At 51.3% G+C, this 20339-nt stretch overlaps 1 protein-coding gene across 4 annotated transcripts in view; it reads left to right on the top strand.

Annotated features, from left to right (window-relative positions):
• Nucleotides 1-20339, top strand: part of lmna (lamin A) — a 158999-nt gene that overhangs the window by 116735 nt on the left and 21925 nt on the right. For 2 of the 4 annotated variants that reach the window (XM_085978756.1, XM_085978753.1), the window contains exon 12: nucleotides 14390-14668. In XM_085978756.1, the coding sequence (XP_085834882.1) occupies nucleotides 14390-14668 (279 nt within the window). Of the gene's footprint in view, nucleotides 1-14389; nucleotides 14735-20339 lie in introns of all 4 variants that reach the window. The other 2 variants (XM_085978754.1, XM_085978755.1) reach the window with 2 other exon arrangements.

The following is a 20339-nucleotide window of genomic DNA, read 5'->3' as shown; positions in this document are numbered from 1 at the left end:
TAGGAAGCGAAGGGTACTGTCAACACGTTGGAGGAGGATTAGTCCCACCGAGGGTGGATTAGCTTCTGTTCGAGCACTAAGTCGTCTCTGAGCCCTCCGCACTGTAACTGCACCCCTCCCTCACCATGGCGGGTAGAGAATACTGCGTTCCCCCTTGCCAATTGCTTCAGCTCTTGCCTGCCATTTTAGTTTGCCGGCTCATATTCTCGGAGGTGACGCTTGTCCACCCCCCCCCCCCCCCCCCCCCCGGCCTGGAGCCCTCTGAAGGTTTGCAGGGGCTTCCACGTGCCCTTTGCAGGGCGCCCCTGCCCCCCCCCCCCCCCCCCCCAACACTGGGCTCCTGCGGCCGCTCGCTGCCCCCTCTCCAGCTTTCGCCTCGGAGCCCTGTAAATGCTGCACGCGCGCCTGCATGGCTTTCTTTACCTTGCCCGCGGATCAAGCCTTAAACCACACACACACCCCTTGGTTTACAAGTGGACAAGTGGCTCCCTTTGAGCTGCAGTGGAACAGGCAAATGAACAAAGTGGGAAATACGGTTATAATAATCACCTCGACTTTTTTTTTGTTTTGTTGCTTGAATGCAAAAAAGGAAATATCTACCTAAAATGGAGCCAAAAGTGAATTGTGCGCCCGTGGTATTTAACGTGCACACTCGATCGCAAAGAATTCCTTTTTGATCAACTTTAACAGAATTTGAGAAATGAAGCCCTCGAGCATTACAGGTTAAAGCAGGGTAGAAGTCAGCCTTGGGCGACAGCGCGATACGGCCGGTTCCAGGCCGCGCCTGAGGTTCGACTCCGCTGACTGCAGTGGAGCTGACTATTAGGCGGGGTGGGGGGAGCGGGGGGCGTAACGGGCAGGGGTTGTAACAGGCGGTCAGTGCAACGCCGCCCAAGGCCGATTTTTCCCCGCCTCCGTGGGCTCGGACGTTCCTCGGACTTTCTGCCGCCGCGCCGCCGTAACTTGCTCGCGAGCGGGTCGTAAATCCCGGTCCGTGTGTGTGACCGGGCTCTCGGTCAGGCTCGCCGCCAAGGTGCGCCAGCTCCGCGGCAGCAGGTCCGAGCGAATGCAGGGCAAATGTTTGTCGTCAGCAACAGGCCAACGGATGGAGCCACATGATAACTGTCACCACTGGTAACACGCGACCTGATCTATCCGAAAAGCCCAAGGCTGGGACGCTTTTGGAGTCGGGGTGATTGTGTCAATGACCTGACCTTCGCTCGCATTTTTCATTTGAACCCCTTGCGGCCATTACAGCCTTGTAACTCCGACCTAGCCATTGTTCTGATTATCTAGTTCGTGAGAATGGCCCAGTCGCCAGGAGTGATTAGCATTGTTGGCGTGACATGGCGCACTGGGACAGTGAAAGGAATGAACTGTTGCAGCAGCGTCCTGGGTTGAACTGGCCTGGATCGAACACCCTGTGTGTGTGCTCGACTTCTGAGCGGTCACTAGTCACGAGCGTGATTGCCCATGTGACACGATTGGCCGGTTACATGAAGGAGCGTGCTGAGCCTTTTTATTTTAAAAAATTGTCGCTCATTTTTCTCTTTCAAACTCCCTTTCCTCCCAGATGTTTTGAGTCCATTTTGAGACATTCAAGCCCCTGATCAGCAAGCTCCGCCTCTCCCGAGTCTTGCCTCCCACAACCCCTGTGGTTAGACACTGAAAGCTGTCACTCCTGGGCTTGCACCCAATGAGAACAGACTGGTTGGTCCTCGACAGCCAAACCTTTCTATCAGCACCCCTGTTGATATGGGTCCCTTACTATCCACACCCATTGGGATGGGCACCTCCATACTGTCCATGCCCATTGCGATGGGCACCTCCATACTGTCCACACCCATTGGGATGGGCACCTCCATACTGTCCATGCCCATTGCGATGGGCACCTCCATACTGTCCACACCCATTGGGATGGGCATCTCCATACTGTCCACACCCATTGGGATGGGCACCTCCATACTGTCCACACCCATTGGGATGGGCATCTCCATACTGTCCACGCCCATTGGGATGGGCACCTCCATACTGTCCACACCCATTGGGATGGGCACCTCCATACTGTCCACACCCATTGGGATGGGCATCTCCATACTGTCCACACCCATTGGGATGGGCACCTCCATACTGTCCACACCCATTGGGATGGGCACCTCCATACTGTCCACACCCATTGGGATGGGCACCTCCATACTGTCCACACCCATTGCGAGGGGCATCTCCATATGGTCAACACCCATTGGGATGGGCACCTCCATACTGTCCATACCCATTGGGATGGGCATCTCCTTGATATCCACACCCATTGGGATGGGCACCTCCATATTGTCGACACCCATTGGGATGGGCACCTCCTTGCTATCAACCCATTGGGATGGGCACCTCCTTGATATCCACACCCATTGGGATGGGCACCTCCATACTGTCCACACCCATTGGGATGGGTACCTCCATACTGTCCATACCCATTGGGATGGGCATCTCCTTATCAACACCTGTTGGGATGGTCACCTCCATACTGTCCACACCTATTGGGATGGGCACCTCCTTGATATCCACACCCATTGGGATGGGCACCTCCTTGATATCCACACCCATTGGGATGGGCACCTCCATATTGTCGACACCCATTGGGATGGGCACCTCCATATTGTCGACACCCATTGGGATGGGCACCTCCTTGCTATCAGCCCATTGGGATGGGCACCTCCTTGATATCCACACCCATTGGGATGGGCACCTCCATACTGTCCACACGCATTGGGATGGGCACCTCCATACTGTCCACACCCATTGGGATGGTTACCTCCATACTGTCCACACCCATTGGGATGGGCACCTCCTTATCAACACCCATTGGGATGGGCACCTCCATACTGTCCACACCCATTGGGTTGGGCACCTCCATACTGTCCGCACCCATTGGGATGGGCACCTCCTTGCTATCAGCGCCCGTTAGCTGTGCCCCCCCCCCCCCGACCCCTGTAAAATGTTTACGTGACCCCAATGAAGATTAAGTCAGTAGAAGATTCCAACCTTTCATGAGAGCCGGAAGGGTTTGTCTGTCTCCGCAGGCTGGCGATGCCAAGGTTTGACTCTCTCATTGGGCTCTATCCGTTGTCTTATTTCTTCCATTCTGTTTAAGATGTTTCTGAACTAACTCTGGGAATTTCCTGGTGCATGGTTAGGGATGTCATAATATTAACCTGTTGTGTGAGGAATTGTGACACAGGGATTGCAATGTGTCGATCTATCGTGATATCGATCCGATTTGGATATAAACTAAATTAAAATCCGTGCAAGGTCCTGTTTTTCAATCTGCTTTGTTTAAATAAAGGTATTTGAAAACACAGACCCGTCTCCTTCTGATTTCTTCAGTGGCTTCCATGATTTTGTTAAAAAAAATAAAATAAGACTACTCTTGAAACCATCCGAATAACTAGACGGCATTAAACAAATTACTCAATAAATTAGTGACTGAATTAGCAAACAATTATTCCAGTCATATATTAATTGTGGATCACGAAGGGTTTTGATGGAGTAAATAAGGAGAAAGTGTTTCCAGTGGCAGGAGGGTCGGTAACCAGAGGACACCGATTTAAGGTGATTGGCAAAAGAACCAGAGGGGGAGATGAGGAGAATGTTTTTTACGCAGCGAGTTGTTGTGATCTGGAACGCGCTGCCTGAAAGGGCGGTGGAAGCAGATTCAATAGTAACTTTCAAAAGTGGAATTGGAGAAATACTTGAAGGGGAAAAATTCACAGGGCTGTGGGGAAAGAGCAGGGGGGGAGTGGGACTAATTGGAGAGCTCTTTCAAAGAGCCGGCACAGGCACGATGGGCCGAGTGGCCTCCTCCTGTGCTGTGAGATTCTATGATTAAGTTAGTTAAAGGGACCTTCCTCCTCGTTAAGATATATGGCCAGTGACGACTGCTGCGATTGGACCAGTTACCTTGCAGTTCCATGAAACTCACTACCTTGTGTCTGAAACTGGTGGTGGCCCGTTTAATTCAATTACCGCCAACAGGTACCCTTTTGGTCCGAAGGCGCTTTTTTCCTTGATATCACGATATTCAAAAATCAGCACGCCTGGTTCGGTCTGCAGTTGTTGATGCAGCGATTATATATTCTGACATCCCTACTCATGCTGTTTGGAAGTATGTGTAAGCTGAGGTTTGGCACCATGACCGTTGAGAGGGATTAGCCCGAGCACTCAGCTCATTGCTCTCCGTCATGCTGCAGCTTTGTGTATTCTCCGTGCTCTGGCCTCCCCTCATTCTCTGTCCGAGTTCGGAGAGGCTCCGTGACGAGTAGGGTCTATTTAGGGATTTGAATCCGAGGGAGGGCAGATAAAATTCTCCTGTTCAAATCACTCCGTGGCCTCCTCGCCCCCCTCTCCCTATCTCTGTGACCTCTTCCAGCCCCACAACCCTCCTAGATCTCCACCCTCCTCCAATTCCGGACTCTCGCGCATCCCCCCGATTTCCATCGCTCCACCATTGGCGGCCGTGCCTTCAGCCGCCTGGGCCCCGAGCTCTGGAATTCCCTCCCTAAACCTCTCCGCCTCTCTCTCCTCCTTTAAGACGCTCCTTAAAACCGACCTCTTTGACCAAGCTTTTGGTCACCTGCCCTAATATCTCTTTGTGACTCGGTGTCAAATTTTGTCTGATAATCGCTCCTGTGAAGCACCCTGGGACGTTTTACTACGTTAATGGCGCTATATAAATGCAGTTTGTTGAGATTGTACCCTGACCCCGAACACAGTCACTCTCGGGTAAACCTCGACAGCGATGACTGCAGACTCTGACTTCCTTGGCTGTCCAACCCCGCCAACTGAAAAATAACTGTCGGTTAGAGTCATAGAGTTATACAGCACGGATAGAGGCCCTTCGGCCCATCGTGTCCGCGCCGGCCATCAAGCCCTGTCTATTCTAATCCCATATTCCAGCATTTGGCCCGTAGCCTTGTATGCTATGGCATTTCAAGTGCTCATCCAAATGCTTCTTGAATGTTGAGGGTTCCAGCCTCCACAACCCTTTCAGGCAGTGAGTTCCAGACTCCAACCACCCTCTGGGTGAAAAAGTTCTTTCTCAAATCCCCTCTAAACCTCCCGCCCTTTACCTTGAATCTATGCCCCCTAGTTATTGACCCCTCTACTAAGGGAAAAAGCTCCTCAGCATCCACCCTATCTATGCCCCTCATAATTTTGTACACCTCAATCATGTCCCCCCTCAGCCTCCTCTGCTCCAAGGAAAACAAACCCAATCTGCCCAGTCTTTCTTCATAGCTGAAGCGCTCCAGCCCTGGTAACATCCTGGTGAATCTCCTCTGCACCCTCTCCAAAGCGATCACATCCTTCCTGTAGTGTGGCGACCAGAACTGCACACAGTATTCCAGCTGTGGCCTAACCAGTGTTTTATACAGCTCCATCATAACCTCCTTGCTCTTATATTCTATGCCTCGGCTAATGAAGGCAAGTATCCCATATGCCTTTTTTACCACCTGTTCCGCCGCCTTCAGGGATCTGTGTACTTGCACACCCAGATCCCTCTGACCCTCCGTCTTGCCTAGGGTCTTACCATTCATTGTGTATTCCCTTGCCTTGTTAGTCCCCCCAAAGTGCATCACCTCGCACTTTTCCAGGTTAAATTCCATTTGCCACTGTTCCGCCCATCTATATCGTCCTGCAGACTGAGACTACCCTCCTCGCTATTTACCACCCTACCAATTTTTGTATCATCCGCGAACTTACTGATCATACCTTTTACATTCATATCCAAGTCATTAATGTAGACCACAAACAGCAAGGGACCCAGCACCGATCCCTGTGGTACCCCACTGGCCACAGGCTTCCAGTCACAAAAACAGCCTTCGACCATCACCCTCTGCCTTCTGCCACTAAGCCAGTTTTGTATCCAATGTGCCAAGGCACCCTGGATTCCATGGGCTCTTACCTTCTTGACCAGTCTCCTGTGCGGGACTTTATCGAAGGCCTTACTGAAATCCATGTATACCACATCCACTGCGTTACCCTCATCCACACACCTAGTCACCCCCTCAAAAAATTCAATCAAATTAGTCAGACATGATCTTCCCTTGACAAAGCCATGTTGACTATCCCTGATTAATCTTTGCCTCTCCAAGTGGAGACTAATTTTGTCCCTCAGAATTTTTTCCAATAATTTTCCTACCACTGATGTTAGGCTCACTGGCCTGTAGTTCCCCGGTTTTTCCCTACTCCCCTTCTTGAATAATGGTACTACATTAGCGGTTCTCCAGTCCTCTGGCACATCCCCTGTGGCCAGAGAGGTTCTGAATATATGTGTTAGAGCCCCCGCAATCTCTTCCTTTGCCTCACACAGCAGCCTGGGATACATTTCGTCCGGGCCTGGGGATTTATCCATTTTTAGGCCTGCTAAAACCGCCAATACCTCCTCCCTCTCGATGTTAATATGTTCGAGCATATCACAGTCCCCCCCGCCCTATTTCTATGTCTACATCGTCCCTCTCCATAGTGAAAACAGATGCAAAAAATTCATTTAGAACCCCTCCTACATCTTCCGGCTCCACACACAGATTGCCACTTTTGTCCCTAATGGGCCCTATTTTTTCCCTAGTTATCCTCTTACCCTTAATATACTTATAAAACATCTTAGGATTTTCCTTTATTTTGCTCGCCAGTGTTATTTCATGGCCCCTCCTTGATCTCCTAATTTCTTTTTTAAGTATCCCCCTGCACTTTTTGTACTCCTCTAGGGCTTCCTCCGTCTTTAGCCTTTTGTATCTGCCAAAAGCCCTCCTTTTTTTCCTAATCCATTCTCGTATATCCCCTGACATCCAAGGTTCCCTGTGGTTTTTGGAACCACCCTTGACCTTTACGGGAACATGTTGCCATTGTATGATCTCAATCTCCCTTCTGAAAGCCTCCCATTGCTCCGATGCGGATTTTCCTACAAGTAGCTGATCCCAGTCCATTTTGGCCAGATCCTGCCTTATCCTATTAAAATCGGCCTTCCCCCAATTTAGAACCTTTATTTCCGGCCCATCCCTGTCCTTTTCCATGACCACCTTAAATCTCACCATATTATGGTCACTGTCACCAAAGTGCTCACCTACTAGCACTTCTTCCACTTGGCCGGCCACATTCCCTAGAATTAGGTCCAGTACCGCCCCCTCTCTTGTAGGACCTTCTACATGCTGGCTCAAAAAGCTCTCCTGGATGCACTTTAAGAATTCTACACCCTCTGTGCCTTTCACACTCTGACTATCCCAGTTAATATTGGGGAAGTTGAAATCCCCCATTATTATTTCCCTATTATTTGCACATTTCTCTGAGATTTGCCTACATATCTGTTCCTCTATCTCCCCCTGACTGTTTGAAGGCCTATAGTACACTCCCAGCAAAGTGCTTGCCCCCTTTTTGTTTTTAAGCTCCACCCATATGGCCTCATTAGAGGAACCTGCTAATATATCATCCCTCCTTACTGCAGTAATTGACTCCTTAATTAATATTGCGACACCCCCTCCTCTTTTACCTCCCCCTCTGTCTCGCCTGAAGATTCTGTACCCCGGAATATTGAGCTGCCAGGTGAATTCAATAGAATAAAACAGGATTCATCTAATTAATGAACCATTTTTATTTGGGAAATGACCTGAGGTGCCAAGGTGTGCTGGAAATTAAAGGCAGACTTGCATTTCTCCAGCGCCTTTCCCCACCTCGGGATGCCCCAAAGCGTTTTACAGCCAATTAATTATTTTTTGAAGTGTAGTCACTGTTGTAATTGTAAGAAACGCGGCAGCCAATTTGCGCACAGAAAGCTCCCACAAACTGCAATGTGATAATGACCAGATCATCTGCTTTTAGTGATGTTGGTTGAGGGATAAATATTGGCCCCAGGACACCGGGGAGAACTCCCCCTGCTCTTCTTCCAATAGTGGCCGTGGGATCTTTTACGTCCACCTGAGAGGGCAGACGGGGGCCTCGGCTTAACATCTCATCTGAAAGACTGCCCCTCCGGCAGTGCGGCGCTCCCTCAGTACGGCCTCTCCGACAGTGCGGCGCTCCCTCAGTACGGCCTCTCCGACAGTGCGGCGCTCCCTCAGTACTGCCCCTCCGACAGTGCGGCGCTCCCTCAGTACTGCCCCTCCGGCAGTGCGGCGCTCCCTCAGTACGGCCTCTCCGGCAGTGCGGCGCTCCCTCAGTACGGCCTCTCCGACAGTGCGGCGCTCCCTCAGTACGGCCTCTCCGACAGTGCGGCGCTCCCTCAGTACCGCCCCCCCCCCCCCCCCGACAGTGCGGCGCTCCCTCGGCGCCGCCCCTCCGACAGTGCGGCGCTCCCTCGGCACTGACTTTTGGTGTCGGGTTGTCTACAGATATCCTAAAGTGTAAACCAATGTCAAACCTGGATGGGCGGTTTCAAATAGAGTGCTAGCAATCCTGCACTCGCTCCCCCATAGGGTAGAGAGAGAGAAACTATTTCCTCTGGTGGGGGGAGTCCAGAACAAGGGGGGGGGGCGTCACCTTAAAATTAGAGCCAGGCTGTTCAGGGGTGATGTCAGGAAGCACTTCTTCACACTAAGGGTGGTGGAAATCTGGAAAACTCTCCCCCAAAAAGCTGTTGAGGCTGGGGGTCAATTGGAGCTTTCAAGACTGAGATTGATAGATTTTTAGCAAAATACTGCAGATGCTGGAAATCTGAAATAACAACAGAAAATGCTGGAAAAACTGAGCAGGCCAGGCAACATCCGTGGAGAGAAAATAGTCAACGTTTCGGGTCAAACCCTTTGTCCAGACTGGAAAAGCACAGGAAATGAAATGGATTAAAAGGCCAGGCTAGGAGAGAACAAAAGAGAAGAGGAGCCATTAAGAGGTATTCAAAACCAGACGAGATGGTGGTCGGACTAGTGGAGACAAAAGACGGCTCTAGATTAGGTGTGAAATGCGCTGGCAGAGTGGGAGACAGCTGCCATGTGGGAGAGAATAAAAGGGAGGGGGGGGGCCAAAACAAAGGGGTGGATAAAAAAATAAGTGAAAATGTAATGGGGGCCGAGGTTCTGATCTGAAATTGTTGAACTCTATGTTGAGTCCGGAAGGCTGCAAAGTGCCTAATCGGAAGATGAGGTGCTGTTCCTCGAGCTTACGCTGAGCTTCCGTGGAACAATGCAAGAGCCCGAGGATGGTGAGGTCCGAGTGGGAATGGGGCGGTGAATTAAAGTGACAGGCCACAGGAAGCTCGGGGTCACCCTTACGGACTGAACGGAGGTGTTCCGCAAATCTAGAGCCGTCTTTTGTCCCCACTAGTCCGACCACCATCTCGTCTGGTTTTGAATACCTCTTAATGTCTCTCCACTTCTCTTTTGTTCTCTCCCAGCCTGGCCTTTTAATCCGTTTCATTTCCTGTGCTTTTCCAGTCTTGATAAAGGGTTTTGACCCGAAACGTTGACTCTATTTTCTCTCCACGGATGTTGCCTAGCCTGCTGAGTCTTTCCAGCATTTTCTGTTGTTCTTACTGATAGATTTTTGTTGGGTAAGGGTATCGAGGGATATGGAGTTCGGTCACAGATTACCCATGATCTGATTGAATGGAGGAACAGGCTCGAGGGGCTGAATGGCCTCCTCCTGTTCCTGTGGTTCCTCCCTATGTTCCCATTGGTTTGCTGGGTATTTCCAGAAGCTGCCTCCAATGCATCTCTCGAACAATTCCGTGTCCGTTTTAGTGATTGCAGTTTTCTCAAGCTAGCTTTGCGCCTATTAGCGATAAACTGGAGGTGGTATTGAAGCGATTCCCCTCGGTGTGCTGCGCTGGTGCCTCAGGTTAGTCATCCTCCATTGCTCTGGGATTGCCGATACTCTCGGGATGGCCGTTGCGGGCTGGGACACCTGTACTGAACGGCGCAGCAGAGAGACCACTGAGCGAACCAACCGAGTGTTGTGCAAAGCATGGGCCCCTGAGTGGTTTATGGGGACAATGCATGATTTGCATTAATAGCTGTTCGTCGAATCATAGAAATTTATGGCACAGAAGGAGGCCATTCGGCCCATCGTGTCTGAGCTCTCCAGCCTAATCCCACTTTCCAGCTCTTGGTCCGTAGCCCTGTAGGTTACGGCACTTCAAGTGTATATCCAAGTTCTTTTTAAATGCAATGAGGGTTTCTGCCTCTCCCACCCTTTCAGGCAGTGAGTTCCAGACCCCCACCACCCTCTGCGTGAAAACAATTCTCCTCAACTCCCCTCTAATCCTTCTCCCAATTACTTTAAATCTCTGCCCCCTGGTTATTGACCCTCTCTGCTAAGGGAAATAGGTCCTTCCTTATCCACACTATCCAGGCCCCTCATAATTTTATACACCTCAATTATGTCTCCCCTCAGCCTCCTCTGTTCCAAAGAGAACAACCCCAACCTGTCCAATCTTTCCTCATAGCTAAAATTCTCCAGCCCTGGGGTGCAACATCCTGGTAAATCTCCTCTGCATCCTCTCTAGTGCAATCACAGCCTTCCTGTAATGTGGTGACCTGAACGGCACACAATATTCTAGCTGTGGCCTAACTAGTGTTTTATACAGTTCAAGCATAACCTCCCCTGCTCTTATATTCTATGCCTCGGTTAATAAAGGCAAGTATCCTGTACGCCTTCATCACCACCTTAGCTACCTGTCCTGCTACCTTCAGGGATCTGCGGACATGCACTCCAAGGTCCCTCTGATCCTCTGTCCTTCTCAGTGACTTACCATTTAATGTGGGAAGGCGGAATTTGAAAAAATGCTTTTGCATTTCCATAACCTGTGGTAGAATTGGGACAAGTGTTTAACTACAACCCTCTTGTCCCAACCCCAAGCTAGCATTATGTCCCATGGGGGTAATCAATTCTCTGGAGGGGGTGGGGGGGGGAATTCACCTTTCAAATCTGTTCTTTTTTTTTTCCTGGAGCTTCCAGCTTGTGTGAGCTTAAACCTGATGCGCCTGCTAAGCCTTTCTTCTGCGGCCTCCTTTCTAAAGGCATGCTTCCAGTGCGAGACCTTGCTGTAAGGAAGAGGGGGGAATCGTACGGTGCTGATGGTATAAACGGTTGTTCGAGGGTGCATTGGGTATTCCTACAGTGGGCAATGCTCGGCACAGCAGGTTAAGCGAGCACTGTATCGTCACTGTGCAGTGTCAAGAAAGAGATTTCTCCAGCGCCTTTCACCACCTCAGGACGTCCCAAAGTGCTTTACAGCCAATTAAGTCCTTCTTTGGAGTGTAGTTACTGTGGTAATGCAGGAAACACGGCAGCCAAACTGCGCACAGTAAGCTCCCACAAACAGCAATGTGATAATGACCAGATCATCTGTTTTAGATGTTGGTTGAGGGATAAATATTGGCCCCAGGACACCGGGGAGAACTCCCCTGCTCTTCTTCCAATAGTGGCCGTGGGATCTTTTACATCCACCTGAGAGGGCAGACGGGGCCTCGGTTTAATGTCTCATCTGAAAGACGGCCCCTCGGACAGTGCGGCGCTCCCTCAGTACTGCCCCTCGGACAGTGCGGCGCTCCCTCAGTACCGCCCCTCCGACAGTGTGGCGCTCCCTCAATACCGCCCCTCCGACAGTGCGGCGCTCCCTCAGTACCGCTCCTCCGACAGCGTGCTGCTCCCTCGGTACCACCCCTCCGACAGTGCGGCGCTCCCTCAGTACTGCCCCTCCGACAGTGCGGCGCTCCCTCAGTACTGCCCCTCCGACAGTGCGGCGCTCTCTCAGTACTGCCCCTCCGACAGTGCGGCGCTCCCTCAGTACTGCCCCTCCGACAGCATGCTGCTCCCTCAGTACCACCCCTCCGACAGTGCGGCGCTCCCTCAGTACTGCCCCTCCGACAGTGCGGCGCTCCCTCAGTACTGCCCCTCGACAGTGCGGCACTCTCTCAGTACTGCCCCTCCGACAGTGCGGCGCTCCCTCAGTACCGCCCCTCCGACAGTGCGGCGCTCCCTCAGTACCGCCCCTCCGACAGCGGGGCGCTCCCTTGGCACTGCCCCTCTGACAGTGCGGTGCTCCCTCAGTACTGAGACTGGGAGTGTCAGCTTGGATTACGGGCTCAAGTCTCTGGAGCGGGACTCGAACCCACAACCTTCTGACTGAGGAGAGAGTGCTACCCACTGAGCCACGGTTGACAGGCCTGTGAAAACCCAGCCACTACAGAGTAATAGAGTACAGTGTGTTGCCGGTTGACGCTCCTGCTTTGATATCTTGCTGCATCAAAACGCTTGTGTTAGATCCCGGTTTTACTGACCTGCTCAACCCAGCTATTGCACAGCATGGGTGAAGGTTTTTGAATACCGTCCTCACGTGGTGAAGCCCCTTCATGCTTTGTGCCACCCCACCAGTTGATGCCTGCTGACTGGATGAGTTTGGAAAACCCCAAGCTTGAGAGAACGGGACTTTCCGAGATGAACGTCTGAACAGGAGGAGGCCATTCGGCCCCTCGAGCCTGTTCAAGGGCTGATCTGCACCCTAACTCCATCCACCCGCCTTGCCTTCATTATCCCTTAATTACCCATGGCTAGCGAAAACCTCAGATTTCAAATGATTCATTGAGCTGGCGTCTACTGCCGTTTGTGGGATGGAGTTCCACACTCCTACCACCCTTGGTGTGAAGAAGCGTATCCTAACTTCTCTCCTGAATGGCCTGGCTCTGATTTTAAGGTGATGCCCCCTTGTCCTAGACTGCCCCCCCCCCCCCCCACCAGCGGAAAAGGTTTCTCTCTCTCTCTAACCCATCAATTCCTTTCAAAATCCTAAAAACTTCAATCAGATCACCCCTTAACCTTCTATAGAGGAAAGCAGAGGCTGATTTAGACCAAATCAAACACGATTATCGGTCACCGTTTTTCTTGCTTTGCGGTGAATTGGCTCTTTGAAACCATCCCCAAAGATGATTACATTTTTACATATATATTTTATCCACACCTTTGTTTTGGCCCTTTTTCCTCTCTCCCGCATGGCAGCTGTCTCTTATTCTGCCAGCGCATTTCACACCTAATCTAGAGCCGTCTTTTGTCTCCACTAGTCCGACCACCATCTCGTCTGGTTTTGAATACCTCTTAATGTCTCTTCACTTCTCTTTTGTTCTCTCATCCCCATTTCCCAGCCCCCAGACTGGCCTTTTAATCTGTTTCATTTCCTGTATTTTTTCTCAGTTCTGACGAAGGGTTTCGACCTGAAACATTGACTCTGTTTCTCTCTCCACGGATGTTGCCTGGCCTTAGTGCTACCTCTCCCTGTTAGATAAATCTAGAATAAAAAGCTAGTACAGGTAGACTACCCTTTATCTGAACTTCCGAAAACCTCTAAAACCCGAAGGTTTTTTCGTTCAGCGTAAGTCGTGCGCACGACTTACGCTGAGCAGAGGGTCAGCGTAAGTCATGCGCACGACCCCCCCCCCCGCGGACCCCCGCCAACCCCGACCCCCGCCGACTTACGCTGAGCGTCAGCGTAAGTCGTGCGCACGACCCCCCCGCCGACCCCCCCCGCGGACCCCCGCCGACCCCGACCCCCGCCGACTTACGCTGAGCGTCAGCGTAAGTCGTGCGCACGACCCCCCCGCCGACCCCCCCCCCCCCGCGGACCCCCGCCGACCCCGACCCCCGCCGACTTACGCTGAGCGTCAGCGTAAGTCATGCGCGCGACCCCCCCGCCGACCCCCCCCCCCGCGGACCCCCGCCGACCCCGACCCCCGCCGACTTACGCTGAGCGTCAGCGTAAGTCATGCGCGCGGACCCCCCCCCCCTGCCGACCCACCTTCCGAAATCCGAAATTCTCCGAAAACCGAAACACGGCTGGTCCCGAGGTTTTCGGATAAAGGATAGTCTACCTGTATCAGTAACGGTGACCATGAAACTACCGGATTGTTGTAAAAACCCATCTGGCTCACTCATGCCCTTCTGAGGGAAGGAAATCTACTGTCCTTACCCGGCCTGGCCGAGATGTGACTCCAGACCCAAAGCAATGTGGTTGACTCTTGACAGCCCTCTGAAATGGCCGAGCAAGCCACTCGGTTGCATTCAAGAAGGTCGGCTCACCACCACCTTCTCAAGGGGTAATTAGGGATGGGCAATAAATGCCGGCCTTGCCAGCGACGCCCACATCCTGTGAATCAATAAGCGAAAAGCCCTGCCTGTTTCTGGCAGTAAGTTCCGTTTCCCACGCGGTTTTCCCATGCAGGAACAGACCAAATACAATTTGACGAAGGTTTGGTTTTAGTTCTCGATGGCGGTGCGGTGCTCGAAGAGACGGAACGAGTCCTCTGAAAGTGCTTGTTTAATAAAAAAAAATAATTAAAAAAAAAAAAAAAAAAATGCGTGTATGTCTTGGGAGTCGACTCACTCCTGATACAGGCTGATGCTGTTTGAAATCTGACAGGCTGCCCACAGCACCAGCGCAAGTGCAGACGCAGAGTATAACCTTCGTTCTCGTACCATTGTTTGTGGCTCTTGTGGTCAGCCAGCAGACAAGACGCCCGGCGAATCGTCCCATTCCGTGACCGGCTCCGAGCAGAAGAGCACCATCATCACCGGCGGTTCAACCTCCCGCTCGACGGTGACCAAATCCTACCGCAGCGGCAGCGGCAGCGGCGGCGGCGGAGGCGACAGCGTCGTGACCAGATCGTACGTGATGGGCCAGTCATCCGCTGGAGGGCAGGTCAGTGGGAAACCGCGAACGTCCATGTCAAGAGGTCCTATACATTAGCTGGCCACGCAGCACCAGGTGACACTCACTACTGTTTTTAATGGCTAGCTAACCCGCTCTTCGCCGTTGCCTTTCCAATGTTCTTCATTCTCTTCCTCCCTCCTGATTCTCCTCGCCTCCCTCTTTTCCACGCTGCCTTCGCTGCTTCTAACGTGAACAACATTGAAAATGTTTGCTTTCACCTTGCTTCACTCAATGTTGCTCTGAGTTGTGATTTCTCTCATGTTCAGCCCAATACACTGGTCTTCTGCTGTGTGCGCCTTGGCCCTCTCTTCATTGGAGGCCGCGTATTGGGCTGTTCCGACTGTTGAAAGTTGACTGCGTGCAGTAACATTGTTCGATCATGAGCGCCGAGGCCCCCTCTCAACATTACAAGTGTTTTTTTGGGGCGTCCTCCTCGCAATTGAAAGAAGGATGAGACTGCACCGTCGCCCACTTGTCTGATTATCTTCTGCAGGGGTGGAGCCAGTGATGGGTTGATCATCCCCCTCTTGTTCCCTGGCCCTCCCCCACCCCCCCCCACCCCCCAGGCCAATTCCCTCCTGCTCCCAATTCCGCAAAACAAAAAAACACCGACTCGCAGCGACAATAGTCCTTGGCTGCTGCTCTCCCAACACTGGCTCGCCCCCTAAAGTTTCTCTAGCTGTTGTTGGACTGGGTTGAAAATGTTGGGCGCGTTTCCCCCCCCCTTCTCCACAACCGCTACAGGAGGAAGCCGGCTCTCTCAAATCGCAACTCTGGGCTGATCGTTCCTGACGCCAATGCTAGCTACTGTCTCGGGCGGCGAGACCAATGTCCATCGCTCCGGGCACGAGCAACTGCCGACGGTTTTGAGATTTGATTGCTGGGTTTCTACAAAGCATTGCGGAATCAAAAAATGGTTCGTGTGCGGATCGCATGACACTAATTCGGTGACTTAACTTTGTGGATGCATCTCATTTCTGTTCAATGATGGTAATGCCGGCTTCAGCAGGTGTTGATGTAAGAATTGTCCATTCTCTCTGGATAACTGAGGAAGACCAGGGCTGCAATCCAATCTGGTTGAAAGCTAGACTGAATAAAGGTTTCCGAGCATTGTAACCAGGCGGTTTCCATTCAATTCATTTCTACTGGAAAATGCACATCTGGAGGACAGGCACGGGCTTGGCATTGGCACTTGTCTTGTTCAAATTCCCATGACACATCACTGCCCGAGTTAACTCGTAAAGAATGGCCACAGGCTGAATCCTTCAATCCGAGCCTGAATCGGGAAGGATTGGGGTGGGAACTGGGAACTGCACGCGTATATTTTGTAGATAAATAACAATGGAGGTGGAGGTGGGCGTTCAATTGATTTGATTTGAAGATTTGACTTAACGATCCTGTCCTTGCCATCGACCTGCCTGTCCTCGACTGCAATCTCCCGTATTCCTGTCCGCCCATTGTCAGGATTTAAAAGTATTGGACAGATCCATGCTCCTGGTCTTGCTCATAGCAGAAACAATTAACATCAAATCAGATCACACGTTGAAGCCAATTAATGTATGCAACCACAAAATCTAAATCTTTTAACTGCAAAGTGAACCCAGCTCTCACTTCTTTAAAATACATTTTTGCTTTGTTGTTCTGGTAGTCGCTCAAACCCACTGAATGAAAAGGTCAGGGCAATCCACATTGTCTTTCGTAACGGTTTGTTACAACTAGGACATTTCCCAGGGCAGTTAAGAGTCACATATCGGCCAGACCGGGTAAGGGCAGTAGATTTCCCTCTCTAAAGGGACGTTCGTGAACCAGACGGGTTTTTACGACGATCCAATAGTTTCATGGTCACCATTACTGATGCTACTAATTATTCCAGATTTATTTAATTAACCGAATTTAAATTCCCCAGCTGCCGTGGTGGGGTTTGAACTCCCGTCTCTGGATCATTAGTCCAGGCCTCTGGATTACTGGCCCAGTGACATCACCACTATGCTACCGTTCCCCTGGTGCTGCCAAGGCTTCTTCGGCAACAACTCCCAAACCCGCGAACTCTACCGCCTAGAAACAGAAGGGCAGCAGGCGCATGGGAACACCACCACCTCCCAAGTTCCCCTCCCAAGTCTCACACCATCCTGACTTGGAAATATATCGGCCGTTCCTTCATCGTCGCTGGGTCAAAATCCTGGAACTCCCTCCCTAACAGCACTGTGGGAGCACCTTCACCGCACGGACTGCAGCGGTTCAAGAAGGCGGCTCACCACCACCTTCTCAAGGGGCAACTAGGGACGGGCAATAAATTGCCAGTGACTTCCACATCCCATAGAAGAATAAATTTTTTTAAAAAGTTTAAAAATCAACATTGTGGGAAAAGCACTTTGTGTTGGCTGTGGACAACACCCCGGTCCCCTGTGCCTGGACCATTTGCCCAGGTGCCTTTCCTTCAAGTGCTGGGTCGAATCAGGCTCTGTACACTGGCTGGCGCCCTACGTCCGCCAGGCTCGGCCAGCCTCCCAAAATTGTTTCAGATCACAAGCTAAAAGTTGGGCGCCAGATGGAAGCACGTTGCTTTAGGTGACCATGCCGTGACCTTTTCATTTTGAAGTGGGGGGTGGCGGCCGAGACTCACGCCGGTTACTGGTGCTCTGCGTACTGCTCACGGCGGGGGAGACGCCACTTTCACCTGGTGAAAATAGCCAATTACGATTGATTCTTTTTTGCTGCTGATTCAGCTCACGAGCCCACCGCACAATAACCACCTTCTCATCACCTCTGTTCAGATCAGTGGGGAAAGGGTAGAGCCAATCACTGCTGGCCACTGGCAATCTCCTTGCTTCTGGTTCGGGGCAGATCTCGGACTGCTAGCTCTGCAATGGACACAAAGCTCTGATGCCTTGTCGGGCTCCTTAATGCCTCGATTATCTGGCAACTTTGCAAAGCAACCAGAACCATGTCTTGCCATTGGGCGCCTCTTCTATTAGCTTCAAGTCGGCAGTGCTTGACGTTGTCAGCAAGGGTGTAAAAACCGTGTCGTAAATCCAGGTTAAGCTACTGAGGAATCTTCACTTCTTTCCCTTCCCTTCTGTTGGCTCCTCTTTCTCGGAGTGACTGGCACGGTGAAGAATGTGAAGCTCCCTTTCCTGATTTCAGTGTGTCCCTCTCTGGACCCAGGTGAGGATTGGAGTGAGTGGTCCAGTCTCCTCTCCTAGATCTCGAGTCATTATTCTTCTTCATTCCGGTATCGCCTCAGCGTTCTATGGGCCACTCTCGTCTGGTCAGACCTGGGCTCGGGTTTTGTCGAGGGACGGTGCCCGTGACCTAATCCCAAGCGTACCTGCGCAGCAACCTTACAGGGGGAGGCATGTGTCTCCGATCACACTGGGCCCTTTGGCCAGTATCGAGGCCCATTCGAAATCGGATGTGGTCCGCGGCATGCTCGCAGTGTGGTCAATGGCACGGTGTGGCCTTGTCTCTCGGGCGGGTGTATGCTGTGTGTAGGCGGGCTCGCGACAAATGTGACCGTTTTCAGCCACATAGAAACATAGAAGATAGGAGCAGGAGTAGGCCATTCGGCCCCTCGAGCCTGCTCCGCCATTCAATGCGATCATGGCTGATCATCCAAATTCAGTACCCTGTCTCTGCTTTCTCCCCATATCCCTTGATCCCCTTAGCCTTAAGAAATATATCTAACTCCTTCTTGAATATATTTAATGAATTGGCCTCTACTGCCTTCTGTGGTAGAGAATTCCACAGGTTCACCACTCTCTGGGTGAAGAAATTCCTCCTCATCTCTGTCCTAAATGGCTTACCCCTTATCCATAGACTGTGACCCCTGGTTCTGGACTCCCCGACCCTCGGGAACATCCTTCCTGCATCTAGTCTGTCTAGTCCTGTTAGAATTTTATAAGTTTCAATGAGATCCCCTCTCATTCTTCTAAACTCCAGCGAGTATAAGCCCAATCGACCCAATCTCTCCTCGTACGTCATTCCTGCCTTCCCAGGTATCAGTCTGGTGAATCTTCGCTGCAGTCCCTCCATGGCAAGAACATCCTTCCTCAGATAAGGTGACCAAAACTGCGCACACTACTCAAGATATGGTCTTAGGAGTTACAACTGCAGCAAGACATCCTTGTTCCTGTACTCGAACCCTCTCGCTACAAAGGCCAACATACCATTTGCCTTCTTAAACGCCTGCTGCACCTGCATGCTTACCTTCAGTGACTGGTGCACAAGGACACCCAGGTCTCGTTGCACTTCTCCTTCTCCCAATCTATTGCCGTTCGGATAATCTGCCTTCCTGTTTTTGCCACCAAAGTGGATAATCTCGCATTTATCCACATTATATTGCATCTGCCATGCTTCTGCCCAATCACCCAACCTGTCCAAATCATACTGGAGTTTCTCGGCATCCTCCTCACAGCACACACGCCCACCCAGCTTTGTGTCATCTGCAAACTTGGAGATATTACATCTAGTTCCCTCGTCTAGATCATTAATATATATTGTGAATAGCTGGGGTCCTAGGACCGATCCCTGCGGTACCCCACTAGTCACTGCCTGCCACTCGGAAAAAGACCCGTTTATTCCAACTCTTTGCTTCCTGTCTGCCAACCAGCTCTCTATCCAAGTCAGTACCTTGCCCCCAATCCCATGTGCCTTAACTTTACATGCTAATCTCTTATGTGGGACCTTATCGAAAGCCTTTTGAAAGTCCAAATACACCACATCCACTGGTTCTCCCTTATCTATTCTATCAGTTACATCCTCAAAAAATTCCAGTAGATTAGTCAAGCACGATTTACCTTTTGTAAACCCATGTTGACTTTGTCCGATCCTGTCACTGTTTTCCAAGTGCTCTGCTATTACATCTTTTATAATTGACTCTAGCATTTTCCCCACTACCGATGTCAGGCTTACCGGTCTGTAATTCCCCGTTTTCTCTCTACCACCTTTTTTGAATAGTGGGGTAACATAGCTAATATAACTTGCCCATTACAATTCAATATAATACAGGCTTGTGAGCATCATTTAATATAGCGAACTCTGACTTTCGCTGAGGTTGTCCCGTACTCTGGCCAAAGAAGTTACCTGAAAGGTTAAGTCCGAATTGCTTATAAGCTGATGTCCACTTGGCTACAAACACCCCATTAAAAGCTGGGTTAGTGAGGGCACAAATCAGCCAGAAATCCTGCTCCTCCTTACTATTCAGCAGACTGAGCATGATGCCCACGACCAACCGGCCTACCAATGCTCGGTGTCCAGGCTCGCGTGTGAATGGTCACTTGGCCAAGGTAGGAGAGGGCATCCCGGGTCTCGGCAGCCGTGCCCCGGGGAAGTCTGCGTCTTCAGGGGCAGGCGGGCAACACTCGCACTGTCCAAGTCGCAGCCTCGTTCTTGCACGGTGGCGTGTTGGCAGACAGGGTCGCGTGCCGTGATGGTCGGGGAGTGTTGCTGCCCAACCGATGGCTGCACAGTTGTCTCCAAACCTGTGCTGAATGCCACTTCCTTCCAGCCAATGATGGACTGCTCATACCATTACATCTCCGCACTTCAGTAGAGCAACTCCCCCTAGCATTGAACTAAAATGACTCAACTCTTTGTAAAATCACGGACATGACCCTCTTCGTGTCATCCACGTCATTGTTCATTTTAATTTATTCAGTCA

Source organism: Somniosus microcephalus, unplaced genomic scaffold (genome assembly GCF_052327205.1).
Source record: "Somniosus microcephalus isolate GS21.2 unplaced genomic scaffold, FLI_Smic_1.0 unresolved_chr7, whole genome shotgun sequence".
NCBI classification, from domain to species: domain Eukaryota; kingdom Metazoa; phylum Chordata; class Chondrichthyes; order Squaliformes; family Somniosidae; genus Somniosus; species Somniosus microcephalus.
Note: the sequence above shows the minus strand (reverse complement) of the source record. Positions and strands in the feature narration are given on the sequence as shown.